Below are 12,119 nucleotides of genomic sequence, written 5' to 3' on the forward strand. Positions count from 1 at the left end.
TTTGTTTATTCTTGTCTCAGAAAGACTTAATTGATTAACATCAAAGTGGCTTCCAAAGGAGGTCTGTGAGGAGAAGGCACGTATCATATCCACTATAAATGTACAAAGCCCTGGAAAAAACATGGCCTAAAAATATAAAAACAACTTAAGTGATGAAATTAGGATCCAATCAAGTAAGTTTCAGATCCTGTCAACTACATTTCTGAATATTCTTGTGGGTAGAATACTTCTATTTTTAAAAGCTGTGTGATAGCAACTCTCCAATTAATTCCTTAGGCTACATGTCAGAAGTTTTTTATTACTAGTTAATTTTGTCATTTCCAGGCTTCACAGCTTCATAAGTTTTTGACAGTTGAACAGTTTTAATAATAGCTCTAAATATTTAGAAATGCCAAAATATGTAAAAATAACCTCTCAAAATAGACAGTGAATGAAATAAAGTAACACCAGTAGATTTTCCCAGTTTTGTTTTCTGATGCCATCCTATCAAGCAAGGGAAGGAAAGTGACATATAACCAAAACATAAGTATAACAAGGAATTCTTTCCAATAACCAGACCCACAAGAAGAGAGCTACCTTGGTTACTGGTTACTCTGAATTGTAATGACAACAGACACCACGATGAAACATCTCTCTGTTCTGCTTTGATTCAAGGGAGAAAACAATGACTCACACATTTTAATTTCAGCCTGGTAGTTTTACAGGCACATACTAAATAGTAAATAATTATCTTGATGTTTCTTATAGGTAAAATCTTTTCCCCAAAATATAATCCATGACAGTATGTTGAATGTGTCAAGGAAATCAAAGTTAAGAGTTCACCAGGTTACAGATGAGGCAGGGAGTTGTCAAAGGTCACAGAACAATCAATCCTAAAGGCAGAGTAATCTAGTTTGTGTCATTACCATTCAAATTATTAGCTCATGTCCTATTTCTGCAAATAAAGCTACTAATGGGAATCCTTAACACACACATTTTAAAGGTCTTGGATCACATCTCAGGGCATCCCTAAGGGTAATTTTCAAGTTGATAAGGAATTATCTGAAAAGCATATTCTTTGAAATAGATGAGGAGTCCACATCTGAAGTTTCCACCTGGGTGGCAATGCCACAGGATGCGAGTCTGAGCATTTGGTTAATGGGGTTAGCAGGGTCACTGACCTTTCCAGGACAAAGTGAATTGTTTCTGCAATAGCACAAGGACAGCTCTGGCCCAGAGTGTAACTGGGACACTGCACAGGGTCCTGACATTGCTGAGCAGAAAGGGCACAGAGTGATGCTGTGTGTAAGGCTCAGAGGCAGCTGGGACATCCACAGGCCTTAAAATCTTCACTTCTTTCCTCAGCACCTCTTGCAGGGATGAGACCCAGCCCAGGGCAGCACCCAAATGCCCCAGGGCCAGGATCTGAGGCCTTTCCTACAGGCATAGCTTCATCTCTGCACACCATCTGAGTGGGTCTCAGAAGCAAACCCCAGGAGTACTGTGGATAATATTTTATATGACAGTATGGCAGCCTAAGAATCTACATCCCCACCTAAGCTTATCAGATTTGTAACCTTAAAAGCACTTATGCAAAATATGACAATGTTACACTTAGATACTGTTAACAAGTCTGCCTGGTACATGAAATGTGCCTTACAGGATTTTCTCTAAATGTCTGAAAGAGAAGTTGATAAAATGCTACACACAAAGAAACCTAAAACCATGACCCACCTCTTTCTCAGCATCTTCCAGTTTCTTTTTCTTGCTCTCAGGCATCAAATCATCTAACCAACTGAGCTCCCGCTTGGTAAAAAAGAAATCCATGAGTTTTCGGACAAATACCAAAGCTAGGACCTGAAAATATATTAATTCAAAGAATTAGGAAATTAAGCAAGTAAATCAGACTTGTAGAGGAATTCTTTCAAAAGTGAACAGTTTGTAGCTAGAATTTTATCCTTTAATTTGAATAAGCTAACAGCTGCTATTCATTTCTTCAAACAAAGTACTGTTTGAAGCATTTAACAATCACTGAGGTCAGTAAATATCTTATATTTTCTATTAGTGAAATCATCAGAGAAATCACTTAAGCAGCAGACCATTGTTATTTCTCCCAAGACACAGAACTGTCAGGCTCCTCAGTTCAATATGCAGTCTTCCTTAATAAGTGAATGTTCTTTCTGTAACAGGATTTAATCCTTAAATAAAAGGAATAAATAGTATATAAAAAGTATTTAAGGAATAGTAATATTCCTTAAATAAAAAATATCAAATAAATTTTTAGTATTTTTTTTTTTTAAGAGAAGAATTTTCCCTAAGAGAATATAAGTTGGGATATCCACACATAGGACTCAAAACACAGCTTAAATGTCAAATTTTTACTACTTAATACATCACAAATTTTCCTTGAACACAGAATCAAAGCAATATTATAATTAACTGCCCAAAATTATATTTTTCTTCAATAGTAATTGTCCACAAGTGAAAATAATTAGGGATTTTTAGAGAAAATAAAAAAAAAATCATACCATCATAGGAAAGACAATGGCAGCTCTTGAAACCTTTATAATCCAGAGAAGCACAAGACAACTCAGCTGAATTATAGTGAAGAGATGGACCTTTCTAAGAGGAACATGCCTTAGATAAATAAAATCTGGCTGGTGCTTTGCAGGCATCCAGAATAACTTTATCCTGTCAAAAAGCTGCAAGAGAAAATTTTACGAGTTTGAATCAAAATGAGGTGTAGGATCATCTATGCTGGCATTCACACACTGCCTGAGAGATCCTGAATATCCAAAGAATCTGGCTTGTTATTCTAAAGGTGAAAACTACATAATTTTGAGCAGCACAGAAGAGAACAGTAAGAACCATAAACCTTTAATCTAGGCTAGTCCAGCAGTGACAAAGGACTTGTCTTCTCACCCACTGAGCCACCAGAGCAGGAATGAGAAACATTACTTAAGCAGAGTCTAATTACTTGGTTAGCCATACCTCAGTGCCTTTCCATTTGAATACACATGTGCCTCCCTAGGTTGTATTGCAGATGTGCTGAGACATTGAACTCTGCTGAATTACATTCTACCCTGCAGGAAATACTCTGTTCTTTGGATGTTACACACATTGTTGCTACACTTGATGTTACACACAAAGAAGGTGGTTACTTGAACCAGTTCAAATGTTAAGATTTGAACAAAGAGTTTAAATCATGAACTCTTAATATTAGGCAAAGCCAGACTTCAGAGGGGTCATGAATCAATTGCTACTCCAACTGAATGGAAGCTGGTTGATCCTGTTGGGCATGTGTACTATCACACTTCTTTCCTAATACATCCTAGACTCCTTTTTCAACAACTGAGCTCTGCCTCCTTTAGCACATAAAAAGCTGCTCATGGAGGGACCTCTGAAGTCTTCTATTTCCTGTGAATGAACAACTTTCTTTTACTTCACGAGACATTTTTCCCAGTCTGTTTTCTTCTCCATATTTCACTTTATTCACAAAACCAGAAACAGAAAAGGAAAAAAAAAAAAAAAAAAAAAAAAAAAAAAAAAAAAAAAAAAAAAAGGAATGAATGCCAGGAAGTTGGCTGCCATGCAGCTAGGAATGTATGTGAGGGGTCCATTTTTTTCAGGCCTATTTAGCTCCATACTGACCTGAGATATTTATGTCATGGCACAGTGATGATGGTGATATACCAATTCTTCCTGCAGGGATGAGCCATGCTATATTCACACAGCCTTCAGCAATGTCAAATTTTGGAAATTTTTATTGAGCATGTGCAAACTGCATTTTTTTGAAGGCTTATAGTTTAGCCAGATTTGAGTATATTCCTTTTTCACAGAAACAGCAAAAAGCACATCCTCCCACAAAAGCCATCTTATCAAATCTCTATTCCTTATCCCAGCATGGGGGAGGAAGATAAGGAGGGGGTTGCTATCACTTTTCCAAGTAAAGATAGCCAGATTTCAGCATGTCTTAAAAACACTCCTCAATAGTGTAGTGTACTTTCTCATACCCCTGTTCTGAGACACAGCTGAACCAAACTAAATTGAAATTATTTAAACCTCAGTAAAAGCCAAACTACACTTCTGAGAATATCAACCCAAAGGATAAGAGATAGGCAAAGTTATAAAAGAATCTCTGAATAGAGACTACCAGTCAAAAAGAAAAAAATCCCAGCTTTGCTTATAAATGGAGGTAACTTGCAATCAAATATAATGAAAAAAACAATCAGAAAATTTCTTTGTTTTTTGTATTTGACCTTTTGCACAATGTAACTTGTGTTTTCACCGTGTGATTGTTCTTTCTCAATTTTCTTGGAAGGCGTGTCTATGCCTCGTGGGCTAAAGGATTTGGCAATGTGCCATTTCATGCTGCAGTCAGCCAAGAGAAAAAGAGCACAGTACAACCCCTACCTGAGTGCTGGAATGCCTGATTTCTGCCAGCTACTCCTACCTGAGGCCACTGCAGGAATGCTGCCCTTCCACTAGACTTGACCCTTCATCCCTGAAGTGCTGTGGCTTGCAACAGCTCCCCCTCTCTGCCTGGAGTGTGTATTTGCTCAGGGAAAACCTTCAAATTTTCACTTGTGTTAGTTTTAGGGCAATTAGCCCTAAAGGCAAAGTTCAAGATGAGTTTAGCCCTGCAAAGGAGCTTGAAAAGGCAGCATGCAAGCAAGTGAATGGGGAGGCAGCAGAGAGGGAAGAGCCCCTGACAGTTATTACTCAGTTCTTAGGCTCAGCAAAATTCTCTTGACAAGAGAAAACAGAAAAATCAGCACCCAAAAAATAGGGGGGAAAATGGAGCACATTGGCTAAAGGGAATACACTGTTTAGAGAGAATCCATTTTCCTTTTAAGTAGTCATTTTCAAAAATTTAAGGTTAGGAACATTCCTTTAAGATTATACAAAAAAGCTAACACAATAATATAAGAACAGCAATATTTTTATAGAAAGCATCATCAAGAACACACTCATAAATCCATATTACCTGAATTCCCTTTAGAGATGAAGCACCCATGTAAAGAAACACTCCATAAAGTACTGGCATAGGAATAAACTGCATAAACAAGCAGAGAAAGAGAAGAGCATATTTAATACTACTTAAAAATTTTAAACACTTCTAGAAAGACATTCAAAACAGTTGAAATACAAAGTGCCATATGCCTGCATTAATCAGACAAGTTGCAAATTCAGAGTCACTCAATTATAAATTAATAATGTTTCTCAGAGTAGAAAGCAAAAGAATCATCTGGCTCTGTAGTTTTATTTTCCTCTTCTGGCCATTTATTACAATATACTTAATTCTCTATTAATAAAATTAACTACACAAAAAAATTTAAAACCTTAATTTATACTTAAATTCTTTAAGGACAGCTCAGAAAAATGTTCAAGAGACACAAAATACTGCTAAAAGTAATATTTTGTGCTGTAGGCATTTAAAAATGGGTGAATGATTCTATGGAATTATGTTTAAAGAGACTATTTAAATGTTCAGGTTCATAGCATAAACTGTGCAGGTAAATGAGTATGTCCATAGAATCTGTTCGAAATACTAAATACACAAAATGCACGTTCTGTGTGTTATCAAAGTGAAGGCCTTATGATATACTTAATAAAATACTGCTGAGAAGTACACGGACTTATTGCCCTCACTACAACAATATTCAAGACTAAGTTTTGGCTTTACTAAAGCCAATGCCAAAACTCTCACTGATTGCACAGAGGCCACATAATTGTTTTAGAAGTTTTATTACATGTATACATGGTATTATATATGACTGTAACTAGACACCCTTTTTCAGGACACTGGTGAGCTGTCTTAAGTATGCAGGAAGCATGAGATAATTTTTCTGTTCATTTCCAAGAAACAAACCATAGAACTTCTCTTGCAACTGTGAAAATATTTTTAAATTACTTGGAAACTACAAAATGTTTTAAATTATCTAAATAAATTTTAAATTGGTATAACGAGACTGCTTCATGGTAATTTGCCATGGGCCCAAAGTATTGACAAAGTGTGAATACAGCTCAATGGCAGAATTCCCTTTGACTTCAGTCTGGCCAGATTTTCATTACAAGATTTTTATTTTAAACATGCTAGGCACTTTATTAAGCAAAATTAGAATTCCACTTTAAACTGTCATTGTGTAACATTATGCTAGTTAGTAATGTGCCTGGAAAGAGCATTCATTAGATAATACAGTAACAACAGTGAAATGTTCAGTGCAGTATTCTTTAACTTTCCCTTACTTCCCCACATTACCTTTAGAATACTTGTCAAAAAGACAGACGAGCCCATAAGGATAAAAATCATGAGCCCTGTGACTCTTTGCTCCCGGATTCCAAGAAATTTTGGCTGCTCCCCTGGAGCGGAGCACTCTGATTCCAGTTTTAAGCTGTTCACATGGGAAATAGAGAGGACAGTGGCTGCAACAAACCACGGCAATCCCATAATAGAGCACACACCAAGCATCACTGCCACCATGAGTAGGTCGAGGTGGTATCCGCATCCTTTCTGTTAAAAAAAGTAAGGATGGAAAGAAGATGTAAAATGACATCTGAATTAAGGAGAACCCTCCTGGCAGGCATTCCTAATGAACAGCTAGAGACAACTGAAAATTTTAGACTTGTAGGAAAAAAATAGCTTCCTTCATGTGTTATCCAGGCTGGGTCAGTGGGGATGGCAGACTGGTTTTCTAAAGGGAATTCCTACTGGTTCACACTCAGTGCTCAATGTCACTGGACTCCTTCCAGTTACGAGTTAAGTGTACCAAAAATCCACTGTACAGTGGGCACCAAACAGCTTTCCTACTTATGAAATGGATATTGGTGTGACACTGGAGAATACATACATTTTCTGTTTTGACTAAGTCTCTTCTGTGGATAACAGTAAGCAGAACATCCAGCTGTGCTGCAAACTTCCCACTGCACTAATCTTAGTGGATCTTCCATCCATTCTTACAAAGAGGTGGAAAAATATGTATTTTTATTGGTCCCTACATAAAAATCCATAACATTTGCAAAGTCAGTTTATGTTACAAGGGGCCATAAAGCCACAGTGTTTCTTCTGAAGTTTTTTAAGATGGAAAGCACATGATATACATTTTCAGTAATGTAGTTTCAATCTTAGATAAGAGCAGATAGCCAGAAAATAAGATACATTGAATTAAAAAATAAAATATATTAAGTTAAAATATTAAAATATTAAAATTAAATTTAAAAATTAAAATTAAAATAAAATATAAAAAGCTGCTTTATTGGTTTCCTTATTCAAATATAGCATCATAATATCCATATGAAAAGTCAGTACAAAACCTTTGGGTTTGGATCACTTCTGTAGTGGTCAAATGCTACATAAATTTACCAACAGATGGATAATGGTTTGCTTTTGTGCATAAAACCTTTTGGTTGAATCTTGGAAAAATTAAATACCTCCAATAACAACCTTCACTCTTGAAAAAGAAAAATGCATCAATGCATCAAGCTTGGTCCTATAGATATCTGCTACCATAGCTGAACCATAGCTGAGTGGGATGTTTCACTTCAATTTTAGCAAGTATCCAGGACTCCTCACAGCTGCAAGCAGCAGCTGAAGCTGTTTTCCTTTAAAAAGTCAGGTAGTTAGCCATCTCCACAAAACTTTGCAATATGGCAACAAATCCAGTGTCATGGTCTGATGAAACAGCGATGTTCATGCAAACAATGTGAATATGTTGAACCATAATTTTGCCTGTAAACCCATGCAAATGCCTTTTGACATAAAAAAAGTAACTAAACTAAACTTGGAAGGGTTTGCTACAGAGACTGCCAAAAGCTGAAATGTGCACTATCCAGAATTTGCTATGGGAAGTATAAAAAAAGAGGGGAAAATGAGTTGGAAGCAAACAAATCATTTCTTTATGAAGACAACTTTTACTTCTAAAATGGGAAGCGTCTGGGTTTATGAAAATGTAAGCCACATATCAAAATGAAAATGCCATCTTATTTGCTTACATTATTTAAAAAGGGGAAAAAGTAAAGAAAATGAAGAGAATCAACTCTAGCAACCTTCCCTCACTCCCCAAAACTGCTTATGAGTCTTATCTCCAAGACACATCTTGACAAACTCAGAGATGTGTCAAACACAGATATTAGTTACAGGCACAATGCACTCAAAGAAAGAGTTTAATTCTAAATCCTAACAGAGACACCTTTTTTTACCTTCTGACACATTTATGAGGAATGTATCTGCTAATGCATACAGAATCCGAGAGCATTTCCTCACATTCATACATGATCTGAGGAACCTGACATATGGGAAGAAAAGGAAGCATAGCAACAGGTGATGCTACACCAGACCCCAGCAAAACTAAAACGCAGCAAGACAAGGGGGCAGCCAGGAGGACCATCTGACTCCCAGATGCCAGTGCTGAAAAAACACATTCCAAAGCTTGGCAGCAAATTCCTGCATCTGTCAAGTTAACCACATGCAATGCTATGGATTGACATGAAGAGCCAGGCTGACAAAGAGGGCAAAAAAAGAACATATCAAATGTCACAATCATCCAAGAAGAGGCAATGCAAAGTGAAGGTTGCAAATGCATTTGCTAAAGCAACTTGGGATTGGATTGCTGCTTATTAAAAGTATGTCAAAAAAAGCCTAAGCTTGCTGCATATACATGTACAGAAACCTGCTGCTAGATTTTGCCCAACAGTTTTTCAGAGGGGTGATGTCCCTTTTTCTCTCTCCATCTGTAGGCAACTAAAGTGTTAGAGAACAGAGCAGGAAGTTGTCCTATGTTGTTTTAAGAACCCATTGTGCCTCTAAGGCTCAGTTTTATTCTTCTCCCTTCTTTAATGTAGGAAGGGCATTAAAAAAAAGGATGGGTAGAACCACAGAGAAGGACAAACAGAGGGGATAAAAATCTTATATTACAAAATAACCACTGAGTATTTTTTGAAAATCCAATCCAGTAGAACAACAGTCAGTACGTGAAGAGGCCATTAATACTGTGGTATTTGAGATTATCAACTGGAAAGCATCTTTTTTTAAGTTAATGGATCCTACACCTACTAAAGCACAGAAGTCAGCACTTTCTTAACTCAGAATCTGTATTCCAAATGACATTCATAAAGTTCTCTGTAAGGCAGTGGATCACTGACACAGGGCACAGGTACCACATAGACCAACAAAGAAAAAAGCATAAAAATTTAAAGGGGTTCTACATAATATATAATACAAGCTAGCACACTAAAGTAGATGGATGCACATTACATAATCTGAAGCAGAAAACAACAGTGAAAGTATAAATTTTGACTGAATACCTTTAGTTTGTGTTCTTTTCTATTGATAATGACAGCTGTGATCTGCTGGTCCATAAAGATAAGGATAGTACAAAGCAGGGCTGGAATTACAGCAGCTATCACTGTCCACCAAGGATTAGGCCCCAAAGGAGTAATAAACCAGCCACGATCATCTCTGGTGGGCTAAAAAAACAGTCATGCATGGCCAGTCAGAACTGTAAGGATTATTCACATTTCAATTTCACAAGAATACATACAAAATATTATAGGATATGACTTCCTTTAAAACCAACCTGTAAAGAGCACTAAAAAACATCCTAGACTTCCTCTAATGCCAAGCCAAGAAATTGCATATAATAATATCATCTGGATTATTACAGACTTGGTTGCACTTGATACAGTAAACCCAAAATTTGAAGGAAGCCCCAGAACATTACAGTAGTTTAGAATTTGAGTGATTCAAACGCTGTTAATTTCTACAGAGGAAATTAACATTAAGAAGCATGAAAGAGCCTGATGGGAGAGGTTCACTTACATGATCCATAAATCAGAGAGGTTGCATAATTCCTTGTGAACACAAAAATTTTCATACAATCACTACTCCCTGATGATGATAATAAACAATTATAAACGTACCATAATAGATTACTTTGCAAAATGATAAAGTAGTGCAATTTATCAACAACTTACCTTAAAAGCATTTGGAACCTGAAGTTTTGGTGATGGAATTCCAATGGCATAGTCAATTAAAACCATGGACAAAATAGTGAGAAAGACAGCAAAGTCACTGACAACAGAGCGTACCTAAGATTATTGAGAGAAATTACAATTTTAGCTAAAAGTTTCAGGTATGATTTAAGATTTTTCTTCACTGTTTTAGTACAGCTTACAGCTTTAGCTTACAGCTAAAATCATGCTTATTCTGATACAAGTTTCTAAGAGAGGAAAGATGCCCTGTCTACTTCACCAGCAGTTAACTGAATTTGCAATGCAGATGGAATTCATACTTAGACACCACTGATGACAACTTTTGAGTTTAAATGAGGGCACACACCTTTGTTGGGAAGTATCGGCTGGTTTTGAACTGCTTCAGAGTGGATGAGAGCGTTACTGTGGAGAAGAACAAGATGACAGACCAGAAGAGGACGTCTGGAACGTAAGGGCCATGATGACCACAGGCTCGCCCAACAAACTCGCCATGAAACTTTTTACATTCCTATCAGGGAGAGAAAAATAGTACTGTCCTAAAAATTATCCATGCTTACACTAACACTTTCTTTCCAATTTCTTTTCTAAATTGTATTACTAGAAATAGTAAAACAATTTCTAGATATTTATTCTTTTAAAACTTAAAACTCACTACGTGTCTATCTAGTCTGCATGGAAAATTCCCAAGGGAATCTCTTTTTTAGCCATATTAAATGATGAAGTCACTAAGACATACCATAAATAAAATAATTAACATAAAAACAGGGTTTGTTCAAATTCAGCAAGTACACTGATTTATTTTCTGTGTACAAACACAGATTTACACTTACTAACACGCTCTAAGTGTGGAAAGCAAAGTTCAAAAGGCACAAAGAGAAAGTCTGGTCCTGGTGCTTTCTCAAGAACTGCTTTTTTGTTTTCACTTCACAGCCCCAGCAACTGAAGAAAAAGCTATTTAGGATGTGGGGCATTGGCCTAAAAAGAGCCAAATACATTTAATACCACACGGGGGCAGCACATCCTGCAAATTGTATTTCTGTTACAAAAAGATCTGATAAAATGCCCGAAAACCCTAAATCTTTAAACTCAATTATATTTAATATAATTTATTATCAATATGCAGATACAGTAGAAATAATTTCCAGTACTTCTCCACTACTATTCTTAGTCATCTAAAACCATAAAGAATAGCTCTAGAAATGTGAGCCACCACCTCTGGACTCAGAATCCTTTCCTTCTCCTTCCCAATGCCTCCACACTTACTAATAAAAATGAAAAGCAGCACCCAGAATCAGGGATTCCAGGAAGAAATATCCTGTCAGATCACAAACTTTTTGTATTAAACAAGTGTGTCATTGGCCCATCACACTCACTCCACAATTATCCTGTTATGGGAAACTTTGGCTTTGAAAAAAGATTCTCTTGGAAACAAACCACAATTGCTATTTGATGACTGTGAGACAAAGGAGTGCAAGGTTTTTTATACTGCTACAGCTGTAAACTTGGGATGCAGTTCATCATATGCCTCTTGAAGAGGATTTTGTCACCATCAAAATCCTCTTCACACTTGTCCAAAATCCTCTTCATACTTGGTCCAAAAATCCTTTGCTCACACTTGGTTTGTCTTGATAGCAAAAAATAATCATTGCGTTTTAAGAGAGAATGAGCATCCAGATCTTCAGAAAACTGAAATATTTCAACTAGACACAAGAAATATATGAAGATATGAGCAGTGAAAGAGACATAATGGGGTGAGGCTGACCAAATATTTACAGACAGCAATGTCTAATCCCTTACTGTAGTTCTCTAGAACAGAAGTTTCTTGATGATGCTTGCAAGAAACAAAGACACAAAAGTTCAAAAAAATCAGTTATTTCTTTGACAGCTGCAGGGACTCATGGGAAAAGTTGGTCAGTTATACTGCTACCTATGTAAACTCAAGTTTTGGTAATAAGCTTTCACAGAAGTTTTTAAGGGTTTTATATAATGCAGCCAGTCTTTTACATTTATAGTTAAAACAAAATCTGTTATTTTAAATCTCCTCAGCTGCAAATGTACTCTGAAAAACACTGTCAGAGATCTGAGAAAGTGAGAGGAGGAGTCTGCTCCTGCACAGATGCTCTTAGAGTGTGCTGCAATTTTGAGAATAT

The 12,119-nt window shown here is 36.5% G+C and overlaps 1 protein-coding gene across 10 annotated transcripts in view; it reads right to left on the reverse strand.

The window, feature by feature from the left end:
* The window catches only part of SLC4A10 (solute carrier family 4 member 10), a 144,898-nt gene that overhangs the window by 9,506 nt on the left and 123,273 nt on the right, over nt 1-12,119 (reverse strand). For all 10 annotated transcript variants that reach the window (XM_064434700.1, XM_064434702.1, XM_064434699.1 and 7 more), the window contains 7 exons: nt 10,316-10,477; nt 9,952-10,065; nt 9,283-9,444; nt 6,242-6,493; nt 4,967-5,035; nt 2,508-2,681; nt 1,714-1,836 (listed from right to left, as the gene is read on the reverse strand). In XM_064434700.1, coding sequence (XP_064290770.1) covers nt 1,714-1,836; nt 2,508-2,681; nt 4,967-5,035; nt 6,242-6,493; nt 9,283-9,444; nt 9,952-10,065; nt 10,316-10,477 — 1,056 coding nt within the window. The remainder of the gene's footprint in view (nt 1-1,713; nt 1,837-2,507; nt 2,682-4,966; nt 5,036-6,241; nt 6,494-9,282; nt 9,445-9,951; nt 10,066-10,315; nt 10,478-12,119) is intronic.

This window comes from Passer domesticus, chromosome 10 (genome assembly GCF_036417665.1).
Source record: "Passer domesticus isolate bPasDom1 chromosome 10, bPasDom1.hap1, whole genome shotgun sequence".
Lineage (NCBI taxonomy): Eukaryota > Metazoa > Chordata > Aves > Passeriformes > Passeridae > Passer > Passer domesticus.